This window comes from Periophthalmus magnuspinnatus, chromosome 2 (assembly GCF_009829125.3).
Source record: "Periophthalmus magnuspinnatus isolate fPerMag1 chromosome 2, fPerMag1.2.pri, whole genome shotgun sequence".
NCBI lineage: Eukaryota > Metazoa > Chordata > Actinopteri > Gobiiformes > Gobiidae > Periophthalmus > Periophthalmus magnuspinnatus.
In genome coordinates this window covers 18,772,482-18,800,284 of record NC_047127.1, presented here as the reverse complement: position 1 = coordinate 18,800,284, position 27,803 = coordinate 18,772,482, and the positions used below count along the sequence as shown (strand labels likewise).

The following is a 27,803-nucleotide window of genomic DNA, read 5'->3' as shown; positions in this document are numbered from 1 at the left end:
CTTATTACAGGTGTTTAACAAAAAAATTCTTGGATAAACATGCAATATTACTCTGAGCAGACTCGCCTCTCCAAAGATCTGACCCGTAACTTGGCCTGGTAGTGTCACCTGTTTGTTTCCATGGGGATAAAAAAATTAAATGCCATAATGTGGAACTTTTGCAAACAGTGTAGGAAGGAGTAGCTAGGAGATCTGCTTCTCTGCACTTGAATAAATAATGACACATAGACTTGGAACACTTAAAATGAAATATATTTTTTTTAAAAATCAACATAACAAAAGAACAACGTCTCAGTTTGAAGTTGTCATTTGCAGATTTCATTTACACAGGACTTAAATGTTTTGCTTTGGTTCAAATCGATCCCACGTCACCGCTGCCATCACAAAATCCAGCTATGATTTTCACGTTTTAAAGCCTTAGTTTTATATCAACAAACTGATAAGAGCAGAGACATGGGACCGACCCACTGCAAAAACCTTTAAATGGCTCCAGAATTATCATTTGAGTAGTTCTGACTATTAGACATTACACACGGTTTATATACTGACTGCATCTGACCATGTATTTTTAGAATTGAACCAGGGAACAAACCAAATGTAAATCTTCTATAATATCGACTTCTATCATCAGATCACAAAGTCTGCAGTTATTAAACCAGCCTGTTGTGCTTGTGTCTCTATAGTTATAATCAGTGACCACTGTGTATCATTATGTCAGAATTTACACATTTTAAATCACAATATTCATCTAAAATGACTTAAGAAAAGAAACAAGTTCAATTGTTGTGACGCTGCCTGAATCCTATGAGTATCAAAGATTAAGAAAATAAAACTGGAGAAAGAAGTGTGTATGTCACAGAGGGTGTGTACTGGTGGAGGTTAAACGAAGGTCGATCAGCAAAATAGCGTTTTGAAAATAGTTGATTAAAGATTACTCAAACATGAATCACTCCAAATACAACTTCAGAGGCTCAATGAGAAGAAACGACTAGAACATGGATAAAGATGTGAAAAGTCCAGTTCACAGAACAGGTGCACTTTAATACTCCTGGAGAGGTTGAAAATGTGTTGCACAAATACAAGTTTTTCAGTCAAAACTCTCAATATTGTTAATTCAAGTCATTTTGAATGTATTTTTTGCAGTTACCAAAACAGATTTCACACACTGAGCTCTTTTAGTTAGTATTTTACATTGGCTCTGTACTCTTAAGACACCAGATAAACATACACAGGAGAGTTCAGCCCTCCGTCCGAAACAATAAACATACACAGGAGAGTTCAGCGCGCCGTCCGAAACAATACTCAGTTTTTACAAACAACAGTTAAAACAGTGGCTCTACGATTAGTACATCCAGCTATTCAGAAACACTGCAGGTTTACCAATCGCAACCAGCGTTTAGAGACAGGGTTTTACAGGACGAATCAGCTGGAGCAAGAGTAAATCAGAACTAAACCAGGTCTAAACCAGGACTTAACTAGGTCTAAACAAAGACTAGCCCCAAAAGTGGTAGTGATATAAGCAGCTACTGAAATGTATTGGTTTGATTGGTTGATACAGTTAACTTTCAGAGAGTACCATCAGAACTAGACCCAGACTAGACCAGGACTAAACCAGGACTAAACCAGGTATAAACTAGGACTTAACTGGGTATAAACCAGGACCAAACCAGGACTAAACAAGGTCTAAAACCAGACTTAATTGAGACTGAACCAAGACTAGTCCTAAAAGTGGTATTGCATTTTAGTGATATAAGCAGCCTTTGTGTCATAATATATTTAGCTTTCAACGTACCATCAGAACTAGACCAAGACTAAACCAAGACTAAACTAAACCCACTTAACCTGGTCTAAACCAAGACTAGTCCCAATAGTTGTCAATACTTAGGATATTTAGCTTTCATAGCACCACTGAGACTAGACCAAGACTAAACCAGGTCTAAAACCAGACTGCATTGGGACCTAAACTGGGTCTAAACCAGGACTAGACCCAAAAAACACCATTGTGCAATTTAAGCACTGAATTGATATTATAATATTACCATGAGCTAATTAACTTTCATACAATCAGAACTAAACCAAGACTAAACCAGGTCTAAAAATCAGACTAGACTGAGACCTAAACTGGGTCTAAACCAGCCCCTAAAGTGGAATCCATTGTATTTTAGGTAAAAGCAGGTACTATTTTGCTTTCAAAGTACCATGAGGTCTAACCCAGGTCTAAACCTGGTCTAAAACATATTTTGAAATTCATCAGAAATGCCCACAAATGCACCTGTTAATGTCTTAGTTGACGTGCTGCAAATATTAACCAATCTTAGCCACTGTACCATTTGGATATTGGATTACAAGGTACTTCTGCGAGGGCATCTGACATAAAACACATAAGCAAACTCAATAGAGGCAGGGCAGAGGTAGATGTGCTGCTATAATCTGAACATTTAAAAACAAAAGTACCATTACAAATGTGTGGTATTCATACTTAGTGGTCTGTAAATATTGGTGATTGCGACTGGTAAACCTCTTTGTCTCTTTCCTCCATCGCCCACGCTCCACGCTGCCGTTGGATTGAACCAGGGGCGTGCATAGCTGTTATCCACTCCTTCCCTTTAGCTCCGTAAGGCAGTTATTATTTTAAATTCCTTCTTTTCCGTTCAAAGTTTTTGCTTGAGAGCCATTTTGAAACTTCAAGAAGGCATTGACGAACCGATAGATGCGATACACGTCCATTTTGTGCAAACCATCTTGTAAACAAAGCAAACGAAAGAGGGTTACCACAGGATCAACGCAAAAACTTCTAAAAATGTGCTTTTCTTGGTTTTATCTTCGTATTTTTTTTGCATTTTGCCACCATTGCAGCTTTATATTATGTGCTTACTTCTCTCAAATTTGTCACTGGAAGAAAAATTACGAGGGGAGACAGTTGTACACATGCTAATATTGCCTTTCGCTGATACAATCCTTCAGTTACCACGCTCAAATTAAAAAATACTTACAAAAATGTCTACCACTCCTCTCCCTGCATTACGGCTATACGCACAACCATAGTACTTTTATATATAGTTATGTATAATTTCTATAATATGTACAGGGATTGCCTTGAGGCCCTAAAAGTTGTCTCTTGAAATTGTAAGAGTCTGTTATTTTGACTAGCTTCTTTCCTGTATTTTCCATTTGCGTGGTTAACTGTTGGTTGGTTGGATGGAAAAGGGGACCTCCAGGTGAGAGGGGGAGTCGGAGGTCAGTATACCCAGGAAACAGGCACCCATTGTGGGGTAGTGGAGACTAGGTCGACAGCCTCTTCCAGCAGGCGGATAGTTTCATCGATCTCGTTGTTGATAATCGTTTGGTCGAAATAGTGAGCGTAGGTTTTCTGAAGCAACTCCGATTCCTTCTGGAGTCGCTGGAGAGAATCGTCCTAGAAAATACAATTTTAAACAAAATCAAAAAAGAAATCAAAATGTACAAAATCAACCAATTTGAATTCTCTTAAAAGGCCCTGCACCTGATTTTTCTCCCATGTGTCTCAAAATGTGTCTCACCCCACAGCACATGTAGAAGCAGCTCTGGAGGTCAAAATAAGTCCACTGTGTACTGTCTGAATCCAGTTATAAAGAGTTTTATTGTCCAAGGATCAGCAAGTGCATGTAAGCATGCTAGCTGTTGTTCACAAAACTCTGAGACTTGTGAAGAGCTTATAAAATTATAATTCGGATGCTCAGAATGCATAAGGCAAGTGAAAATTAACTAGTTCTCTTTTAATGTTTTTAAGACAGAAAAAAAAATCAGGTACAGAGACTTGAAAAATGGGGAAGAAATCTATAAAAGAAATAAACATTAACATTAAAAAAATGGGATTTGCTGAGGTCAAACAAAGCTACGAGTTCTAAAAACAGCACAAAAGTTAAGTGTTAGTACTTACAGGTAATTTTCGGCACCATCGTGGGATCTTTAATTAAAATTAAGCATGCCACAAAAATAAACATGCAGGAAAAGAATCATGAGCATGCAGCGTTAAATCACAAACAGAGACATAAAAGACAAAAGAGAATCAGTCCTGAGGATGGATGTATGTTCATACCTCTGTCATTCCCGGGGTGATCGTTGGCGCGGCGATGAAAACGACAAAAGGAGCGAACTCTGCTGTCCTCAGGATCTTTAGAGCCTGAAAATAACAGACCCGGTTTAGTCCCCGGTTCAGTCCCCGGTTCAGTCCCCGGTTCAGTCCCCGGTTCAGTCCCCGGTTCAGTCCCCGGTTCACTCCTTGGTCCAGTCCGGGTTCTTACCTGTGGTTCTACGTCGAGTATGGCCACCATGCCTTGTCCATGGATCTGTCGGATGGTCTCCAGCCTGGTTCCATACATGGCGTCCTCGTGGCTGCCGTACTCCAGGTAGTCGTTGTTGCTGATGTCCTGCATCATTTGATCATGTGACACAAAGTAGTAGTTTTTCCCGTTTTCCTCGTCCTTTTTGGGAGGTCGGGTGGTGTCTGGAGAAAAGAAACGAGGAGATAAAACCAGATTCACATCTGCCATGAACTGTTAACAGAAACAATCTAATACATTTATACATTTATACTTTAAATAAATGCAATTAATATACTGTATTAAAATGTGATAAAGAGCAAACTGCATTGAAGAGGGGGTATTTTACTTCTATGGGGTATTAACTGTAACACATAACATAATATATAAAATATAACATATAAGTTTCAATTTCGTTTTTGACACTCTGAGTCTCTCCTCCTTTGCTCTCTGTGCTAAGTCCCTCCCCCTTCAAAGCACTCTCACAACCCACTCAGCTGCATCCCACTAATGAAACTACTGCACATCACATCAGGTTTGTCAAGGTGCTCTGTACAGTTTTGTATCATGTTTTTGTATATTTATGGAGAATTGTCATGTGGGAGCATGGCTGATGTAGGCTCATGGGCGGAGCCTTGTACAGACTCGTACTGCTGACCATAAGGAGGGTTTGAATAGGACCCGGGAGAGATAACTAGATTACTCACACATGCATGGATGAGAAATAAAAGCTCTTCAGACATGTTTCTGAAAACATGGGGGATTTAAAAAAAAAAGTATTTTTCATAATAGTCCTTTAATCACATCGAACAGACAAAAGCTCAGTAACTGTAAAACATGTAACAGAATAAGAACAAGCTGATTTAAGCTGTGAAAGAAAGAGTGACTCAGACAGTGTACTTTCACTTTCTCTGATTTGCCACTTCAGGTGTTCTAAAGAATGATTTATTGCTTTTAAATCTAATATTGTGCATTCTCTTACGGGGGATGGGGTAGGCGAAGCGGTCCGGGTGTTTGGCAATCAGCGTGTTCTTGATGTGCCTTCTGCCGACTCCATGGGCTCCTACAAAATCACAGAAACAAATCAGAATTTAAACTTTGACTGGTTTAGTCCTGGTCTAAAAACAGGACCAAACCAGGCCTAAACCAGGCCTAAACCAGGAGCAAACAAACAAACTCTTGACTCACCAAGCAGTACGAGAGTTTTTCTTTTAAATGAGGGCACTCTGACCACCTCCTCATAAGTCACCAGGTCTAGTTGGTCAAACACTGCAGATACACAGAAACCATCAAATCAACATTCTGATTATTGAAAACCCAGCTACGTCCATTTCAGAAGTTCAAACCAAAAATCTGAAGATCCAAACTGCTAAAATGTGTGATCAGTATGTATGAGATATATATACAAAACAAATATCGTACAATAACATTACAAATATCCATTTCTAATAACTAGACTATTAAATCCATGCCTCCAGCTCATTCATGTGGATGTTCAAGTCAGTTGGTAAAATGTGTGTACATATAAGTACTAGATTGAAACTAGAAACTAAAGTAGAACTATTCAATTCATTTTACTTTTGTAATGCCCAAAATCACAACAACAGTTGTCTCAAAGGGCGTTCATGTTTTGGTTGATGGGGGAAACCGGAGTACCCGGAGGAAACCCATCCAGACACGAGGAGAAACATGAAAAACTCCACACAGAAAGGCCTGGGCGACCCGGGGATCCAACCAAACCCTCTGCTGTGAGGCATGAGTGTTGCCACTAAACTTCATGCAGTATTTTCTAATGAAATGCTTTTAATAAAACCAAATGTCTTAGGGTTAACTAAACATGTGAGGACAAAGTGTGAGGACAAAGTGTGAGGACAAAGGGGAGAGTGCAGCAGAGGCCAGAGCTCACAGGAGACACAGGAGTTTAGGTTTAACATGACAAAACAACACATTTACATTGTTTCATTAAGCAGATAATCAAATAGTATGGTATAATGTGTCTTTAGAGTTTGCATTTATATTCAACTGAACCTGTAATTACAATAAACTGACCATCTAATGAATTAAGAATGTTACAGAATATTATTAACTTGAAACTGCAGTGGTCCCTCGCTACATCGTGGTCCACCTTTTGCGGTCTCGCTGCAGATTTTTTTGTGTGCAATTTTGCATGTTTTTTTTTTTTTTTTTTTTTTTTTAAAGTACATGAACGTGCATTGTGTTCTGCGTCCTGATTGGCTGAGGGACGTGCCGTGTCTCCTGTACAGTACAGAATGAGTTTAGTCAAATTTATATAAAAGTTGAATCGCAGTGTGACTCTGAAGTGCTGTATGTTTGCAACTTTTCTCCCCAGCAAAACCCACAATGTCAACAAAACATTCTGCACAGACAAAGGCGCCTGCACCCGCCCCCAAAAGGCCGAGGAAGATGCTAATCATCTCAGAAAAAGTGTGAAATCTGGACATGCTGAGGGAAGGTAGAAGTTACAGGGGGGCGCCATTACGGAATAAATGAAACTTTGGTTTGTCACATAAAGAAGGAGGAAAATAACATAAGGACGACAGCAGCAATAAGTTTTAACAAGGAGCAAAAAGGGTTGTAACTGCAGCAAGATCATCGTGCGGATGGAGTCTGCTTTAGCTTTGTGGATCAGTGACTGCAGAAAAAAGAACATTACAAGACACGACAGCGGAGCGACGCCAGGACGAAGAGGCGCGGTCAGAGGAACTGTGAAATACACACTAATCATTTCTTACGTGTCCACCCTCGTAGTTTGATCATTAAAATTAACGTTGTTACAGTATTTCTAAAAGCTGTCATTTTTATTTACAGCACAGTACTGTATTTGGTTTTGTTCTGGGCTTATTTTTTTTAATCTACGAAGGTTTGAACTTTGAGAGAAATGTGAGAAAATGTTAATACCTGTGTGAGAAAAATGCATAAAGTGTGCGGCGAGTGGTTTTACAGCCTTAAAATACATATAATACTTGTAAAAAATAAAGCTGACTACTTCACGGATTTCGCCTATTGCAGGTTGTTTTTGGAATGTAATCCTTGCGATAAACGAGGGACCACTGTGTTGGAATCTGTATTGAGTATGGACTTTGACATTTTAGGATCTCTAAATATCGTGTCACTACAAGGCTGACACAATGTGGCTACACTCTGAATATTGTGTCACTACTAAAACTCTAATAGATTTGGGCAAAACTTTCAAAGTGCTATAATGATGATTGCCATATGAAGCCACGTCTCCTCCTGTGCCTCCTGTCGTGCTGTTACTTACATGCAGCCAGTGGGTAAAGACGGCATGAAACGTGGGAGAAGGGGACGGTTAGAATCACCACACCAAAAATCAAAACAATCTGACTCAAAATTGAAATGAAAATACATTAAAACACTGTTAATTACTGTTAGTTTAAGGACAAAAAGCAGAAATATTTAACATCACAGTAAGAGGAAAGTTTCAAAGGGAAAGAAATAAGTACGAACAATTTATATCGACAACAGTTAGGGTTAAAAAGCAGAATTGATTTGGTTAATTTGGGTATTTAAAATGAATTAGGCCTGCACATGATGTGAAAATGTGTCATTTTAAAATGTGTATTATTCACTGTTTTTAAAATCAGGGCTGGCATTATGTTATATTTTATCTGTGTTCTAATGTTGTTTCCTCATCACAAACAGACCTGGAGTTGTGTTTTGTTTCATTCACACGCTTAACATACAAACCCTGCAAATTTAGGCTGAGTTCTTCCCTCAAATTGAAAACACTCTGTTCAACCTTGTGATGTCATTGTGTGGTGACACAGGAAGTGCTCCACTGTGTTTTTAAACTCCATACACCTTCACTAGAAACATTTGGATCATTTCAGTCCTGGAATTGCCTTTTTATACTGAACCAAAGGTAAAAGGACTGCTACCACTTCATGACATCACAAGGTGGAGCAGAGCATTTTAAGCTTTGGAGATGCAGACAGACTAATAATAAGCAGCATTATAACGTGGCTTAAAGCTCAGTCAGTTTACATAATATAGGTCTTTAAAATCCATCCATCCATCCATCCATTTTCTTCCGCTTATCCGGTGCCGGGTCGCGGGGGCAGCAGTCTAAGCAGGGACTCCCAAACTTCCCTCACCCCGGACACGTCCTCTAGCTCCTCCGGTGGGACCCCAAGGTGTTCACAGGCCAGCCGAGAGACATAGTCCCTCCAGCGTGTCCTGGGTCTTCCCCGGGGCCTCCTCCCGGTGGGACATGCCCAGAACACCTCCCTAGGGAGGCGTCCAGGAGGCATCCTAAGCAGATGCCCGAGCCACCTCAGCTGGTTCCTCTCAACGTGTAGGAGCAGCGGCTCTACTCCGAGCTCCTCCCGTGTGACCGAGCTCCTCACCCTATCCCTAAGGGTGCGCCCAGCCACTCTGCGGAGGAAGCCCATTTCAGCCGCTTGTATCCGCGACCTTGTCCTTTCGGTCATTACCCAGAGCTCATGACCATAGGTGAGGGTAGGAACGTAGATTGACCTGTAAATCGAGAGCTTTGTCTTCACCACAACGGACCGATACAGCGACCGCATCACTGCGGTCACTGATCCGCCTGTCAATCTCACGCTCCATCCTTCCCTCACTCGTGAACAAGACCCCGAGATACTTGAACTCCTCCACTTGGGGCAGAGACTCACCACCCACCCGGAGAGAGCAAACCACCTTTTTCCGGTCGAGAACCATGGCCTCGGATTTGGAGGAGCTGATTCTCATCCCAGCCGCTTCACACTCGGCTGCAAACCGCCCCAGTGCCTGCTGCAGGTCCCGGCTCGAAGAAGCCATCAGGACAACATCATCTGCAAACAGCAGAGATGAAATCCTGTGGTTCCCAAACCAGGCCCCCTCCGGCCCCTGGCTGCGCCTAGAAATTCTGTCCATAAATATAATGAACAGAACCGGTGACAAAGGGCAGCCCTGGCGGAGTCCAACATGCACCGGGAACAGGTCTGACTTACTGCCGGCAATGAACACAGCTCCTGCTCCGGTCATACAGGGACCGGACAGCCCTTAGCAAAGAGCCCCGGACCCCATACTCCCAGAGCACCCCCCAAAGGACACCACGAGGGACACGGTCGAATGCCTTCTCCAGATCCACAAAACACATGTGGACTGGTTGGGCATAACGGTCGAACCCTCGAGGACCCGATGGAGAGTATAGAGCTGGTCCAGTGTTCCGTGACCAGGACGAAAACCTTTAATCATTAAAATCAAATGGAAATTTAGTATTTGTTCAAACTACATGAATCCAAAACTTATGAACGAATAAATCCAAATTTGACTTTTCATGGCCAAATTATCCCCAAAAACTATGTAACTTTTCTTACTGAGGACCCTCCAATAGCTTGTCTCCATGGTTATCATTTTGCCTAGAATGTTCCACAGTATGGCACTGAACTTGATTTTTATGGAAACAAGCAGCTAATATGGCCAAGTTACAAATCAGATCAGTGGAAAGGAGACCTCTTCACAATAAGCACATTTTTCTGTGTTTTTGAGCCATATAAACAGCTGTAATTCAATAAATGCACAATGGATAAGTTTAATGCTATACTGTGGAACATTTGAGGAATACAGCTTTATAATGATTGAAGTTATTATTTGAATGTGTGTAACTGATTTGTGCAGCCCTGATTTGAACGTCATCGTTATAAACTGTAGACTGAATGGTTGTACCTGCGTTGTGCTTGGCCAGATACTTGTCCTTATATTGTTTCTTCTTTTTGCCAAACCACGTACAGCTGGCCTGCTGCTCCTGTTTGGTCTTCTCCATGGCAATACATGCCACGCGCCTGGAAATACAACAGGAAGTGATGTCATTTAGCGTCAGAACTACAACTACAGCAGCATCAGAGGATCAAAAAAGATTTAAAAAAATTAAAGTAACTGGTTCAACATTGTTTCTTCATTGGACTACTTTGATAGATACTGACAAAGACTAGGACTAGGCCGGGACTAGGCCGGGACAAGGCCAGGACTAGGCCGGGACAAGGCCGGGACTAGGCCGGGACAAGGCCGGGACAAGGCCGGGACTAGGCCGGGACAAGGCCGGGACAAGGCCGGGACTAGGCCGGGACTAGGCCGGGACTGAACAAAGACATTTAGTAGGATCCAGAAGATCACACAACACTAGGACTAAACCAGGACTAGATCTAGACTAAAACTTAACCATAAATCAGAACTTTAACAGGACTAACTCTGGACTGAACCAAGACATTTTTAGGGTGCATTCACACTTATCCTGGTTTACTCCCAGTTTAGTCCTGATGCAGACTTAGTTTGGTCCTGTTTAGTTTAGAGCAGCCACATCAGCATTTTACTGATCAGCAAAATGGCTGTCCTCAAAGGGCCAGATGTAAAATAGATGTAACTACTTTTTTAACTTGTTAATTAACTGTTTCTGTATTTATTACTTATTCAAGGTTCAAATGTTGCATATTAATTTGCATATATGTACAAATATGGCTGTGTAACGACATATCTCTTGATAAAATGACATGTTAAGACCATCATACCTTTTAATTTACCATGTTGAGGGCCACATAAAATGATCTGGAGGGCCACATTTGGCCCCCGGGCCTTAAATTTGACACATGTGGTTTAGAGTGATTACCATTGAAATGAACTAGTTCTGTTTTTCATTTTTTAAGACAGAAAAAAATCAAGTCCAGAGACTTTACAATTGATTTATATTTAGCAAAAACTACAACAAAACAAATGAAACACGTGACTAAACCAAACTCTCACCACTCCTGTAGTTCTGGTGACGGTATGAGCCCTGCGGTCCCATTTTTAGTGTTCTCCAGTTTCCCTTGCCACCAGTTATGATCGTCTTTGGAAATGATTTGAATAATATCTCCCACTCGGAATCTCACTCCTGCCTCTTTACAAGGAATCAAGTCATCTTTAGACGGATCGTACTCGAACTGGGCGCGGACGTAGATCTGAAAAACAAAAAGGGAAAAAAAGTCTTAGAAACTTAGGGAATTTTGGGGATTACAATGTAAAAAAGGAGGCAGAGAAAGATATAGGGGAAATGATAGGTCAAAGATGCCTGTTTAAAAACTGTGTGGATAAACTACAATTAAATAACCTTGGCTTAAATATAACTTTAACTTAAAGCCACACTATGCATTTTTTTTGCCAAAAATTAGGCATGTTTTTTTTTTTTTTTTTTTTTTTTTTCCTTTTAGGTCATGTTTATTGCAATATAAAAAAACATGTGTCCTCACTGTGAGTGGGCTCGCATCTCCACAAACCTGACTCTTACTTGGCCTGGAGGAGGACCTCTCCTGCTTGTTTCCATGGAAATGTTATCCCTTTGGCAATAATATTCCACAGTATTAAGTAACTCATCCATCATAGAAAATGTTCCAAAGTATGGTTTTAACTTGCTGTTTCCATGTGACATGCCACCTCCGGAAAGTTACATACTGTGACTTTAATTATTATGTGTGTGTGTGTGTGTGGGGGTGTGTGGGTGTGTGTGTGTGGGTGTGTGTATATATATATATATATATATATATATATATATATATATATATATATATATATATATACACACACAACTATGACTACAATTTCTAAAACTACTACATGAATGATTACTAAAATTACTGTTGTCACTACTACTATAACAACTGAGATAAATTTCGGACTACAAGCTGCTACTTTTTACCCTGTGGCTTATATAACGGTGCGACTTATTTATAGATTTTTACTGGCTAATGGCCACCGGGTGGCACTCTCTAGCAGTAAACACAAAAGTGAGACACGTGGGGAAAGAATATGCACTGAAGAATGCGCAATGCATTTTGAACTGTCATTTTGTGCATCATGCACACACTCTCAGCATGGAAAACACACCAAGAAATGCAAATGATGCAACTTTTAAGATAAAGGCAATGGATCTGACGTCAAAGAAGGAAATAGAAGCACTGCACGTACGCTTGACCATAAACAAAGGAAATTGAGGCACTGCAGTAAGCTTGGCCTCAATGAATTGATGGTGCGACGTTGAAGGTGGCAGCGGGAAGAACTTAGTCAATGTAAAAAGACGATAAAAGCTTTCAGAGAAAATAAAAGCAGATGGCCCATGTTGGTGCTGTTTTATTTTCTAAACATGCAGGTATGTTCATCCCATGTTGATGGCGTGTTGGCACCAATTTTCAGGCACAGTTTGAAAAAAGTGTCTTAAATTAAAAAAAAAAACAAAAAAACGTATGTGTACCGTCTTTCTGTGTAAATATCTCATGTTACAACATGAAAACCTGCGGCTTATATTCAGGTGCAGCTTATATATGTACAAAATGTATTTTCTTTTCAAATTTAGCGTGTGGCTTACATTCAGGGGCGCTCTATAGTCCGAAATTTACGGTAATAATTACAACAACTACAACTATAACTACAACTACAACTACTACTACTACTTGGGTCTGTTGAGTTGGTCTTACCTTAACAGTCATTTTTTGCTCTGTGACTGGAGTTCTGGTGATCTATGGGTCAGATATCACACTTACAGAGAGGTCATGCAGAAGGTAATGCAGGAAATAAAGAGTTTAAACCAAATGGGAAATCGTCTGTTAGAGAAATTATAACTAAATGTGTTCATTGGATAAAATGGTTAAAATATAAACACAAGTTGGCCAATATTAAACAGGGCTGCACAATAAGAGCTATTCACAAGTTCACACTTTTCCAGTTCTAGTCCTGTTAAAGGAACTGTAAATGAGGTAAACAGAACTTTTAATAAGAATAGTTCTAACGCTAATTTATTCTTAATGACAAAAATACTGGACAAGGACAAGTCCTTCATGTCCAGTGTGAGAAAGCAGAATGAGCCTCACATGACTCTCTCATTTGGGTTGCCAGATTTAATGTTGAAATCCAGTTGGTTTAAACATAAATTGCCTCTCTCTGATCTGATTGGTCACTACCTAAACCCCAGCACCTGCAGCCTGTGCTGCAGTGAGTGAATCTGAAGGGTTTTTTTCACATGAGGCCTGTTCACACACTGACAGTGAGACACACATGTACTGTATGTGTCTCTGCAGGTTGAGACTCTGGACACAGGTGGGACTGTAGAACATTTTTAAAAGTGTGAGGGGCAGGATACAGACATCATTTTGTTTTGCAGCCTTAATATTGAAGTGGCCCAACTTGTACAAAATTACTACAGAATACATGGATGAGATGGACTGAATGAAGTTAGCATACACCTCTGCATGCACATGAATGAATACTAGCTCTGCTGTGGTCACTGTGGGGTTAGTCCAGTCTCACCTGACGACCTTTGGGTTGAATAGTGGAGGGGAGATCCTGAAGCAAAAAGTTTGACAATTACTCAATGAAAAAATGCATTTGATTGGACTCTGCAAGTTAGTATATTCATCAAAGTGGTTATATCAAATTCTCTAGGGGGAACTATTGTAGACTACAGTTACAATATGCTTGGTATTATTTGTTGAGAGGAAAAAGAGAAAGGTGAAATAGAAAGAAGTAGTAGAGTTTGAAATACAAAAGGCATTGGTATAAAAGCAATGAGTGTTACCAGTATAGAGCTGGTGACGCTGGCGTGGCCGTTTGCAGGAGACTGGCGCGAAACGTCCGGAGACTCCTTCTGTAGAAATATAAAGCAATTCTAATTAAAGCCACAGTATGGAACATTTTAGTCAAATCAAAGACTAAAATAAAAGAATGAATATCTTAAACAAACATGTGTCTTTATTATGAGCGGACTTGCGTCTCCACAAACCTGACTCATATTTGGCCTGGAGGAGGATCTCCTCCTGCTTGTTTCCATGAAAATGTTCCTTTAGTTATAATATATTATATATTCCACAGTATGGCATAAAACATATCTATCTTCATGGAGAATGTTCCATGGAATCATGGGTGACATGCCACCTACAAACTGTTACTCAAATGTAACGCCCCACACTAAACGTCACACTATGTAACATTCCTACGTGTCTCCATGGAGATGTGTGCTTTGCATAGAATGTGCCACATTATGACATTTAACTTAGCTATCTATATCAAGACAAGCAGGCCAATTCAATCATAAGAATACAGGTTTTTCGAGGTATTTTTGAGTAACAAGATGGATACGTTTAATGCTATACTGTGGAACATTTCAGGCAAAGCAGTATTTTTGTACACTTTCTTGCCATTAGGTATAAATATTTGTATAAACCTGTATAATGTGATAAAAACTCACCTCGATGGACATAGACTGTGATCGATAACTGGGGACTATCTTAAAGGTGATGCTGCCTCTCATCTCCCGCTGTCAAACACACATTTATCATTTAAGTCATTTTTAAAACATTTAACCAAGAATGTTCCCCCAACACAACTGGAAATCAGAGGTTATTTGTTCTGTTAAAATGGCTTAGACAGTTTAACGTGCAATAGGTGTAGGTATTACTTTAAAATGTTGCACTCACATTAATTGACAGAGTATTGCACAACTGGCAGTGAAAACATGTGGACTTGTCTTTTCAATGTGTGGATTTTGTTGTGCTGTTGCATGTTGCTCTGATCTTTACACTCTTCTGTTTTGTTTTTTTAATAACATTTCCTTCCTCACAGTCACACACATGTAGAGGGCAGGACTTACCAGCATCTTCTGCAGCTGCTCTACCGTCTGATTGGCCACGCTGATTCCGTTGATCTCTCTGATCTCGTCTCCTACGTGAAGTGTCCCTGTAACATGACACAAAAAAAACACAAATGTGATTTTTCTTATACTTCTGTCAGTGTTTAAGCTCAAAGGCTGTTTGATATTTCATATGCAAGTGTAAATATTCTCACCCTGTCGGTGGATCATTCCTCCGTGCATGATACGGGCCACGATACAGTGGTTCAGCTCGTTCATTTTTAGAGTAATGCCCTTTTAAAACAACAACAAATGGTGAGTTTAGTATTGCTTTAGTCCATTTGTTGTAGTAGGAGTAGTACTACTACCAGTACTATTACACTAGTAGTAGTAGTAGTAATAGTAGTAGTAGTAGTAGTAGTAGTAGTAGTAGTAGTAGTAGTAGTAGTAGTAGTAGTAGTAGTAGTAGTAGTAGTAGTAGTAGTAGTAGTAGTAGTAGTAGTAGTAGTAGCAGCAGCAGCAGCAGCAGCAGCAGCAGCAGCAGCAGCAGCAGCAGCAGCAGCAGCAGCAGCAGCAGCAGCAGCAGCAGCAGCAGCAGCATCATTATTATGTTCTTGACTGACCATAGGTTCGTCCGTGTTCTTCTGGAACTGCACCAGTCTGACACGGGTCACGTTCTCCAGGTCCATGTCGGCTGTGGTGGAGTCGGGGGAGTCTCCGTTCAGAAAAGGGGAGGAGGGGGGAGGGGTGACCCGCAGAGCCTCGTCACTGTACACCTCATGGGCCACCACGTCATGGGTCTGCAGCAGGGCCTACAGGAGAGGCAAGGGACGTTAAAGCAACACTATGGACCCGAAGGTGGCACGTCACAGATTCCATAGGAATAGAAAGTTAAAACCGTACTGCGGAACATTCGCCATAGAGATGCGTTTAATGCCATACTGTGGAAAATGATAGCAGGAGGAGACCCTTCTCCAGGCCCAATAAGAGTCAGGTTTCATAATGTGAATGAAAGTGAATTAAGGACTTCAGTGTTGTTTTGTCATGAGTTCAATAATTGTGATGTTTCTCCTCACAAAAACACTAAAATGTAACATGTCGGTATTGTTACATCGCTAGCACAGAACTGATTAAAAATAAGACTTAAAATAATTATATACATCAGCTGTATTCATAACTGTAATACATCAGGTTAAAGCTAACAGGATTACCCACAGACTATATAAATAAGTGCACAAAGTGAGTGTGCAGTCACCCACAGTGTTCAGCTCCAGTCAAATGAAGCTCATCGAGACTAGAGCAGTTATAATGGCTAATTTGGAGTCAAATTGCATATTAGGAGTTCCGATCCCCAAGTATGTTAGTGACCAAAGAGCCAATCAGAAGTGAGGTTGTTGAAGATAATGCCCCTTTAGCAGGAAGCCAAGTTGTCAATCAAACCTGATGCTAGCCCTAGCTGGAGCGACCTCAGGGTAAGAAGGCGCCTGATTTGTCTTTTATTAATGTTCATATCTTGATTTACAGACACAATAGTGAAATAAAAACCCCAGGATCATGTAGAGCATTTTTTCAATGTAAAGTAAATTTGAGCCAGATTCGATGGAGTCGGCAGCACGCCCATGATGATCTTCCTGTTTGGAACGTGGCGGCTAGCAGGTTAGTGATGTTCATATATATATAGTCTATGGTATTACCTCACACTGTTAGCATAAGCATATAGCATAGCCTACATTTTAAAACAAATAAACAAGAATATACAAAGAATATACATATTACAACAGCAATAAGATCTCATTATTGTTAGAGCAAGTCGTCAACACAACAGATTATCTTACGCTCTTATTTTTCACACACTGTTTTCACAAATTCCATATTTCTACGGTTAGCCACATGACTTACATTCATGTTTCTATCCTTCACCACATAAAAGGTGCGTTCACACTTGCACAGTTAGCGCATCAAAATTGGGACTAAACTGTGACTAAATCTAGAAGTGAATCTGGGACTAGACCAGGGCTAGACCAGGACTAGACCAAGACTAGAACAGGACTAGAACAGGACAAGAACAGGACTAGAACAGGACAAGAACAGGACTAGAACAGGACTAAACCGGGACTAAACTGGGACCAAACCAGAACTAGAACAGGATCAAACCAGGACTACATTTCAACTCAAAACTAGAAGAGAAAAAGTATGAACGTGTCCATAGCTCTAACAATTTTATTATTTATTAACAATAAAACCATTTCAATATATTACCTTTTCCGACAATGATTCTTATAGTTTTCCCAAATGTATTCTCTTAATATTCCAGTTTGAATTGCACATTTCTGCAGCTACCGTCATGTCTCCACACCACCTCAAAGCTCAAAGCCTAAGAGGATTTAAATCAAGGTGTTATAAGGATTGGCAAAGCTCCCAGACCTAACACTAGAGGGCAGAAGCTTATTAAAAAGAAACAGCAGTCACGAGAATGTAAAACTAGGACTGAACTATTGTCAATTATCCAGTTGATCAGTGATTTAGTTCATAAATTTAGTGATTTAGTTCATAAATCACATTTTTAACATCTGTGCAAAGACTGAAATCTGAACTGCTAAACTAATCCAAGAATCCCATGCATTTCAGCACATCTTTGTAGACGTCTAAACTGAAGGGTTAACAGCTTTTACACAGAATAAGAGCCCATGGACACACAAGGAGGTTTAGCACTCAAAGAGCACATTCAATTCTAAGGTTATACAGAAAATTAGATTCTTTACCATGAAGTGAGGTTGGGTGAGGATTCGTCGCAGCTCCTTGGCCTCCATGTTTTCAGGGTAACACGAAATGGTTTCCAACACCTGCACATGTAAAAACAACAAAAATCAAATGGCTCAATTGTATTTCATTGATGGATGTAGATAAAGTCAAATCCTGCTTTCTTTAAAATCCAGCTTGTTACACACTCTTGAATCCAGCTTGTTACACACTCTTGAATCCGCTGTGACTGTTGTACTCACCTCTTTGGCCCTCTGGACTCCGTCACTCGGAGGATTTCTGATCTGAGGCGATGAACGAGTGTTGATTTTGTCATAAAGCTGAAATGCAAAAAAGATTATATATAATGATCTATATGCAGTAATCACAGCAAATAACTCAAGTCAAATCTACACAAAGCAAGACAAATATTAAGAGAAGGTATATCAATGACTTTATACTGCATTTAGCACTGTGATGGAAATGCATTCTTTAATTCACCACCAGATGTCACACTTCACTAACTATCATTTATTCACCATTAGCCACCATTAGCAAAAGGCATTCTCACAATATTTCACAAAAATCCACCTTATCTGGTGCAATAAGGCCCGTTTGCCAGTGGGCCGCAGACTGGACCAATCAAGTGCCCAAAAGAACCACATTTTTTCGGTTCTTTTTCTGTGCTAAAAGATTTGAGCTGTAGATAGTAGAACAAATAACTTGACTCTGACTCATTAAGTGTTTCATTTATGTAGCGCAGCTTATGTTCATTAACAACACTGCACATATAGAATCGCTTTTGGGGGTAAATCCTGCTTTAGGGCTATTCTCTGAGTGGCATAATGACATTCAATATAATCGTTTATCGTTTGTATTTTCTTCACCAATATATTGTACTTCAAAATCTGTTATAATGAAAGGTCCAGCGTGTGCAGATGCACAGTATTTCAGTGGTTATAAACGCTCTTACATCTAGTAGTGTGTGCAGATGTTGGTCTTGGAAGACGCTGTGTAGAAAGTCCATGTCCTTCTCACTGCAGTCGGTCAAAGCGTGGATCTCCTCCAGACTGTCCAGCACCTGAGACACTGCCCCTGGTGGACAAGCATGAAAACTACAGTCACTAAATATACATGATTATGATGGGTTTAAAGGGACAGTGCAGGATTTTATAAAATAGGGTCTATGACAGAATAAAAATAAGTTGGTCCTAATATTGGGTGATTATTTTAAATGTTTGGAGGAGCACAGAACGAGTATGAAAGATGTCAGGACTAAACCTTGGCTAAATTCAGGAACATATTAGTTCTAATGGGAATAAACTAGGACTAAACCAGGTCTGAAACTTGAGTTAATGGACTAAACCAGCCCCAAAACTAGGACTAAACCAGGACTAAACCAAGACTGAATCCAAGTAAAAGATTTAAATAATAAAAGTCTTAACAAAGACCAAAACAGGACTCAGCCCAGGACTACCAGTAGGACATCAATGTAATAGTAGCAGTAGTAGTAATAGTAGTTTTACTTAATACTACAGTTTCTCCTCCCATGTGCCAATTCATATTTAAAACTGAGACAAATATATTCATGTTTTTTATACATCAACTTTTACAAAATGTAGAGCTATCCCATTGTACAGACAAATAGCACACATTTTGTCCAATCAGGCATTCAAAAACACACAAATTCCACACATTTAACCCTGCAACCAAACTGAAAATTAGAAAAAAGATCAGACATTTACAGAAATATACACACAAAGTTGACACATATAAATGCATAGAGGTTCATTCATAACTACCTGCTATTCGCCCACACATGCAGCGAAACCAGAGAAACATGGCGTCAGAGAGATTTTAGTTTAGTTTTGTTTTCAATGGAGTGATGATGGCAGTGAGGAGAGAGGACGAATCAATGAATGTGTTTGGGTTAATGGGCTTCAAAACAGTGATGGTGGAGGTAAGGTTTGCACAATACAGCAGGTAATATTCAAAGGCAAACTTAACATAACAAGGAACATTTTGTAGAATAATTTGTTAACTTGTTGTATTGCATTTCTATGTCTGAAATATAACTACCATGAATTTCAGTCACAAAATTTCCAACATAGAGTATTTGATATTTCCCCATTTAAATCAAAGCTTTTAATATGATTTTATAATGCTCTAAACTGAATAATTGAACTTACAAGATTAAAATGGTATCAAAATATTGTTGTGACAATATTCCAGGCACATTATATATATTGTGCAGATCTGATAGTGAAGCATGTACGGTCAGTTGTATTGGTGCTTTTGAATGGGAGCCAATGGAAGAGGATAAAAACACTGCTGAATAATTATCGAGTGGATTTGATGAAAAATAAAGGAAAAATGCAAACTGTAATATAATGAAGAGCTGAGACATGCACTTTCAATGAGTCTTTACATCATAATGGTCTATCTATCGATCTGTCTAACATTAAAACAGCTTGTTGTTCACCGTTACCAATGTCTTTTTATGATGCATTTAAACAGCAAATATATGGAATTTTATGGCAATGGATTTGTGTAGGAGCAAACGGGGCCAAGCAATGCAACACAAACAATTAAAAGATGGAAAACGTTCAAAATATTGGGTGTTTTTTTTTATGTTTTAAAATGTAAAAAAATGCCACAGCAAACACAAATGGGGATACGTACTTTCTGCAGCTAAAAGTCCTATAGAAATAAAACAGCAAAGAATACAATTAAATGAACGACAAGTATTAGAGAAGGACTTTAGGAAACACAAGGGGAACTCAGAACACAAGGGGAAACAAGAAAAAGCACTGAGATTAGATTTGCAATTTAATAATCAGATTCTAGTGCACATTTTAAACACGTCCAGAAGAATTGACAAAAAAGCCTGAGATCTAAAACAAGAATCACATTTCAGAACATGCTTGTAGCATGCTCTGTGGAAGAAATGATGGTACTTCAAAAACTGTGATTGACTAATTGTGTCCATTCAAATTTCAGTTTCAATCATGATTAATCTCAGAGCCCTACTACCAAAGCTGAAAATATTTAAAGCTTATAGATGTAATTTTGATCTCCAGACAAACTGACATGTGTATGCCATCACTAAATGTCCAATACAGGCTCTAAGTTCAATGCCTTTATTACACATTAGATGAATTAGGACACTGATGTAACTTTTCTGGTGAGGGTTTGTGACCTGCTTGTCTCCATGGAGATGTCAATGCTTTCCCTAAAATGTTCCACAGTATGACATTAAACTACCATCTGTTTAATGAACATGTTTTTACTGGCATAAAAAAAACATAACAATACCTGCATCTAGTTGTTTAATTTAAAATACATACGGTAATGCCATACTGTGGAACATTCCAGGCAAAACAGTAACACCTCCATTAGGGGTGTGTAAAAATATCAAGATATTGATATATCGTGTCATTTAATTTAATTATACAGTATCGATATCGTGGGTTGCTGTATCATTATATCAACAAGAGTATTTTTTTGCATATTTTCCAAATTTTCTGTGACATTGTGTGGCTTGTTTAGAGGAAATAAACTCATTTATGCAGAAAATTTGACATTTGATTCACTGTTTTGATGATTAAAATAGGTTTATTTCATATTAACTTTGGTTTAACAAAGACTTTTATTATCACAGTTGTGATTTAGTAAATATGTTGTGATCCTGCACATGTCCCTGTGTAAATGTAAATGTGGAGCTCATATAAGCTGTGGATGAGAAATACTGGCCAATGCAACAGTCAGATGTGTTTTTTATAGTTGGTAAAATCCTCAAAACAAAATGTACTGTTATGTTCACTCATTTTCAATAAATGGAAGGCAAATAAAAAAAATAAAAATAAAAATCAATCTTCATTAAGATCATTAAGTGTCCCGAAAGCCTATATTTTTCACTGAATCTTTCTGAATCAATATGAAATATATCGTATCTTATTGTATTGAATGGACAGTACACAGTATTGAGATACATATCGTATCATGGCCTATGTATCGAGGTATGTATTGTATCGGCAACTTCTTAATGATACCCAGCCTTAATCTCCATGGAGACAAGAAGTTGGCAGACCGCCTACCAAAAAAGTTTCATAAGACACTTTTAACAAATAAGTGTATTAACAATAATTCCTAAGGTAAAGTAACATATTTTTTACATTAGGTGCTCAATAGTGACTTGCACTAAAATTAAGATGACACAAAACTCTGCTCTGGTCTCTCAGAGGAGTGAAAACTTCTTATAAACTCATCGTGGTGAATAATTAGGATGCTCAGAATGCATACGGTAAGTGAGGAATAACTTTGGACCACAGCAAACTGTTAAAAAGGTGAAAAACAAAACTAGTTCATTTTAAAGACCTGAAAAATCCGGGATGGAGACTGAGTGATTATCAGTTCTGTTTCTAAGTGGAGACTGCCTTGTCTTTTTGCAGTTATAAAAAATATTGAAATGTTTAACTGATTGTGCACAGCTCTGGAGTTCACTATTGACAAAAGCATACAGGAAAGGTTCAAGAAAGTCAAAAAGGAAGTTAAACAAAACAGAGCAGCGAAAATCAGGCTAAGAATAGACGTGCGCATGTCTGCAGCAAACACAAGCGTCATCAGAAACAAGAGACAGCACCAAGCTCACTCAGCTAAACTCCCAAACTGAAAAAATATGTGTCTTTTGCTTGTACTGGAATTAAAGATACACTATAAAACTTTTCTAGTGTCAGCTAACTGCTTATGTCCATGGAGTTGCTGCTTTGCCAAGAATGCTCCACAGATCTTCATTCAACTTATCTTGCATTTATTTAATTAGAGGTGAAATTATGCAAAAATACAAAAAAAAAAAAACAAAAAAAAAACAAAAACAAAACACACACGCATTAATTCTTACAGTGAAAAAAACATAAAAAAAACAATATAAATCCATAGTTTTAGAAGCGATTAACAATTCCTGTAATGAAAAAGATAAGATCTCTTTAATTATATAAGTTTAATGCCACTGTGGAACATTCCAGGCTGAATAATAACCTTTCCAAGAAGACACAAAGGTGGCAAAGGCATGGCAAAGCAAATGTATGTGTAATTACAATAATTTGTAAAGAGTAATTTAAAGTGCAAAAAAGTTACATGATGCACCTTTTACAATTGTGAATACACTGCCTGGCCAAAAAAAAAAGTCACCACCTGGATTTAACTAAGCAAATAGGTTGGGGTTGCTGCAGTTGGTCCGGTCTAAGTTCAGCATCAGTCTGTGCTCAAAGAATGAGATCAGCTGACACCTGAATATACTGAAAGACCAGGTCATTCCATCAGTGGATTTTTTCTTCCCTAATGACAATGACAATTCATCAGGCTCAAATAGTGACAGAGTGGTTCAGGAGCAGGACACATCATTTTCACACATGGATTGTCCACCACAGAGTCCAGACCTTCACCCCAGTGAGAATCTTTGGGATGTGGTGGAGAAGAGTTTGTGCAGCGTCAGACTCGACCATCATCAATGCAACATCTTGGAGAAAATTAATGCAGCACTTGATGGAAATAAATCTTGTGACATTGCAGAAGCTTATTGAAAATATGCCACAGCGAAGGCATGTGACCTTTTTTTGGTGGTGACCTTTTTTTGGCCAGGCAGTGTATAATTATTATGTTCTATGTTTTTAAAGAATTAATAAAACCAGAAAAGAATCTGGTATTGTGCCATTTTTCTTCTTACCAATAGTTCAATGATAATTAAGTGGTTCATTATTTATCCTGAGTTTTGTTTTGTGGATGTAACAAAGAAGTGAAAGTTTTTAGTGAGACAGGGAAGTAATGATGCAAGTAATGATGCAACAGCTTAAGTTCAGACAATGTAGAAATACTAGAAATAGACTAGTGGTAAATTAGGTAAATTTAGGCTTTGTTTTGTGTCAGATGCCCTCCCATCCTCCTCCTCTATCCCTGTGTCAGATGCCCTCCCACCCTACTCCTCCTCTATCCCTGTGTCAGATGCCCTCCCGTCCTCCTCCTCTATCCCTGTGTCAGATGCCCTCCCCTGCTCCTCCTCTCTCCCTGTGTCAGATGCCCTCCCCTGCTCCACCTCTCTCCCTGTGTCAGATGCCCTCCCCTGCTCCTACCTGAAGATGTTGGATCGTCTGTGAAGTCATGCAGTTCCTCAGGAGGGTCCCCGTAGTAGGAGTTAAACTTGTGGCTTGACACCGCAGCCAGAACAGCACCCTGAACAAGATACACTTTTTATTTAAATACATAAAAATATTTCACAATTCAGACCAGGAAGTACAAAAAACAAGATATGAATTCATATTTTTTTTATCTGTGATTCATAACGTTAACCCTGCTTAAGAGGTTGTGTTTTGCTGGCATGGCGTGCTCATTGGACTGTTCTGTTCCCTGTCTAGGATGAGTCCTGCTCCACCGTGGAGAGGCCTCCGTCGTCAGATCATTTTGAGCTTTCAAGATGTTACAGACTGATAATAAAGAATTACTCAAACATGTGTGAATGAAACAAAACACAACTCCAGGAAACCAGTACCCAGACACAAAGAGAACATGCAAACTTATCATTTGTACATTTAAATCAATATATTGTACATTTTGGTTGAGTAATTGTTCAAGCTAGGATTATGTAGGAATTATTACCAAACAATACAACACAGAAATACAGAGATAATTACCGCTTCATGCAAGTGTATGGGAAATCATACTCGTCTGAGCAGAAACCACAAACAAACCACAAACAAAGGGTTATCTCAGGTGGCACAGCCGAGCTTTGCCTGCACGAACCAGCTTTACATTTCCTCTCCCATGGTTAGACTTGGGCCTCAGCTGTCAGTAAATATGTATCCAGATCATATACTACTATGGGAGATTCACTGTTTTTAAAAATTAATGGTCCACAAATTATGAACCTTCTCATTATTTGTTTGGGTCCACAAACATGTCAGTTGTAAGGACTTCAAGCCATAAGATTAATATAATGACACTCACGTCTTTGGGGCTGAATAATAGCTCCACTTTCTGAAGATATTGTGAAAAATTATTTCACTTTTGTTTATTTTAACTGACAGAGAGGACACTGAACATTGTGCAAGTTTCTGTTGCATGTGGATAAGCCCAGTAATTATAGAAATATTAACCATAAAGCGGGTCAACAAAGACCTGTCTTTAAACCTCAAATTACCAAATGCTAACCCATAGACCAGGGGTGAGCAAACTTTTCAACACACAGACCACAATGTTCTAAAAGGGGCCAGGCCAGTGTGTGTGTGTGTGTATATATATATATATATATATATATATATATATATATATATATATATATATATATATATATATATATATATATATATATATACATATATATATACATATATATATATATATATATATATACACATATATATATACATACATATATACATATATATATACATATATATATACATATATATATATACATATATATATATATATACATATATATATACATATATATATATATATACATATATATATCACATTAAAGATTTGGTCTGTAACATGTAGCAAAGCATGAATATGCACGGCACGGCATTAATTAAATTAATAATTAATTAAGACCATATATATTTCCATCTAAACCCACTTAAAGCAGCTGTTTGACTGGTGACTGCTGCGTATTATAGTGGTTGTGGTCGCCATGTTTCATGCGCAAAACCAGTTCCTGCAATATTATAATAATATTTTATGCTAATGCTAATATGAATACTTAATGGTAATACTTTATCCATGTCATTCCTCAATTTGAGTCGGAGACGACTTTGCATCAAAATTAGATCTGCTCATGCCCAGATACCCAGATGCCCAGATGCCCAGATGCCCAGATGCCCAGATGCCCAGATGCCCTTCTGCACAAACAACTGCCACTTATTATGGCAAGACATACATGGACATACATTCTTTAAATTGGTTTATTTAAAATGAAATGTGAGCCCAGCATTGGTGTTCTCAGCATATTTAACTGCTAAAAAGCTTGTGTAAACAGATGAGAGTGTATTTGAGTGTAATATTTAATGTGTTTTGTGATTACAACTATAGAGTATTTTAACAATGTTTTTATAAAAATAACAGTTTTGAAACTTTCTTTGCAAATGCCCTTTAACTTGAATGGCAACTAAAGTTTCAACTGGCAGATAACATTTTTAACGGTTTCTGGAGTAGAATAAAATAAAAAAAAGTAGTGAAGCTAAAATGACTGATGCAAATTCTGCAAATGACTCAAATTGGGGAATGACGGTCCTAACGCTTATCATGCTAGTACCTTTAGCTTCCTCCTGGCATTGAATTTCCTCAGCTGCTCCACGGTCTCAGGCAGGTGGATTTTGTAGGCGTACCTGTCTCTCTCCTGTAAAAAAAAATAAAATAAAAAATAAATAAATAATATGAAAATGACTAATTGTGGAGTAATGAAAACAAAAATAAACTAGAGGAAGTTGTATTGGTGTGATCTTTTTGCTTATTATACCTAGATTAAGTTACCTTTTTGAGCATTTCCTTAATTTGAACTTCAGCCAATAACATGCATGACATTTTTATTATCAGCGACTCTTTAACTCATGTATGTAACACTGACTCTTGTGAGCTTTAAGTCATGTTATAATGTTGTTAGCTCCTCAAAAACATACCTGGAGTTGTGTTTTGTTTCATTCACACATGTTTGAGTAACACTTTATTATTAGTCTGTTACATCTCCAAAGCTCGAAATGCTCTGTTCCACCTTGTGATGTCATAATGCTGTAGTTTTTCAAGTTAGCAGCTCCTTTTTGTCCAGTATAAAATGACAGTTCCAGGGTTAAATGATCCAAATGATTCTAGTGAAGGTGTATGGAGTTCAAAAACACAGTGGAGCACTTCTTGTATCACCACATGATGACATCACAAGGTGGAACAGAGTGTTTTCAGTTTGAGAGAAGAACTCAGCCTACATATGCAGGTTTGTGTGTTAAACATGTGTGAATGAAACAAAACACAACTCCAGGTCTGTCTGTGATGAGGAAACAACAGTAGAACAGAGATCAGAGAACAGTAGAAGAAGAGTGTCTAAATAATCAAATTAAAGTTACATCCAAATACTAAACTGTGAAATATTTTAGCCAAAGAAATCTGCATGTAGACTAACATCTTAAGCTCTCCTTTAGTCCAGGTAGTCAGGAGTCAGGTTTGTGGAGATGCAAGCCCACTAAGACAAGTGCACATTTTTTATAAACTTTCAATGCAATAAAACATCCAAAGTATAAAAAACACACATGCTTTTATTAAAGTCTGGTTTGTTTGTTTTTTTATAAAAAGTTGCGCAGTGGAACTTTAAGTTCAAATCAATTTAATTTATTCCTACTTTTTATTAACACATTTTTTTGCATTGCAAAAATGAGAAATGTGTGAACTCGAGCCAACGGATACGAAAGTAAGTCTGTGGGTTTTGAAAAAGAGGAAGCCTTTTTGTGGCGATGAGTTCCACAATGTGAATTACGACAGAGTAAAGTACTGGCTTCCGTCATCCATTTGAGTAATTATCACATGCCAAAAAGATGAGGAAAAATTACATCAAATATCAAAACAAAAGTGAAAATAAAACTTATGAACGAGCTGTGAGAAAATTGACTTTAAAACATCACGAGTCTAACCCATAACCTCCCGGTGAGAGGTTGTGGGTGCCGCTGTACCTTGAGCCAGGGGTGGTTAAGGGCTTCGTACACAGTGATTCTCTCGGCTGGGTCCAACATGAGCATCCTTCTGACCAGATCTTTGGCGCTCTCTGAGATATGGGCCCATTGACGAGGATTCATCTGGAGAAATATCAAATATTATGGATGCACTGATCTGATACTGGTACTGCACCGATACTGAAACATTTGCTGGATCAGCCTCTGAATATAAGTTCAGCTGATATCCTGTTGGACATATACACTGATGTAAAAGACTATTTACAGGTCAAAGTCAGTCCAGAAACTGAACTTTTATTTATACAAAGTTATTCTTATTGTTAGTTCAGTTTAAAGTAAATGAATGCTGCCAGTCTCTGGAGTGGTATCGGTTGATATCGGGTATTGACACATACTTGGATGGGCTTTTGAACC

General features: G+C 38.6%; 1 protein-coding gene across 3 annotated transcripts in view; it reads right to left on the bottom strand.

Annotated features, from left to right (window-relative positions):
- Positions 1-234: 234 nt before the first annotated feature.
- LOC117381528 (peripheral plasma membrane protein CASK-like) overlaps positions 235-27,803 on the bottom strand; it is a 54,374-nt gene continuing 26,805 nt past the window's right edge. The window contains exons 9-29 of one of the 3 annotated variants that reach the window (XM_033978513.2): positions 27,390-27,512; positions 25,988-26,071; positions 23,805-23,904; positions 20,359-20,376; positions 18,650-18,771; positions 17,940-18,017; positions 17,700-17,780; positions 15,561-15,749; positions 15,153-15,231; positions 14,959-15,044; positions 14,557-14,625; positions 13,888-13,956; positions 13,620-13,655; positions 12,791-12,832; positions 11,085-11,281; positions 10,014-10,129; positions 5,490-5,570; positions 5,284-5,364; positions 4,284-4,486; positions 4,079-4,162; positions 235-3,415 (exon numbers count right to left, since the gene is read on the bottom strand). In XM_033978513.2, coding sequence (XP_033834404.1) covers positions 3,239-3,415; positions 4,079-4,162; positions 4,284-4,486; positions 5,284-5,364; positions 5,490-5,570; positions 10,014-10,129; positions 11,085-11,281; positions 12,791-12,832; positions 13,620-13,655; positions 13,888-13,956; positions 14,557-14,625; positions 14,959-15,044; positions 15,153-15,231; positions 15,561-15,749; positions 17,700-17,780; positions 17,940-18,017; positions 18,650-18,771; positions 20,359-20,376; positions 23,805-23,904; positions 25,988-26,071; positions 27,390-27,512 — 2,115 coding nt within the window. In that variant the 3' untranslated portion in view covers positions 235-3,238. The remainder of the gene's footprint in view (positions 3,416-4,078; positions 4,163-4,283; positions 4,487-5,283; positions 5,365-5,489; positions 5,571-10,013; positions 10,130-11,084; positions 11,282-12,790; positions 12,833-13,619; positions 13,656-13,887; positions 13,957-14,556; positions 14,626-14,958; positions 15,045-15,152; positions 15,232-15,560; positions 15,750-17,699; positions 17,781-17,939; positions 18,018-18,649; positions 18,772-20,358; positions 20,377-23,804; positions 23,905-25,987; positions 26,072-27,389; positions 27,513-27,803) is intronic. The other 2 variants (XM_033978521.2, XM_055226864.1) reach the window with 2 other exon arrangements.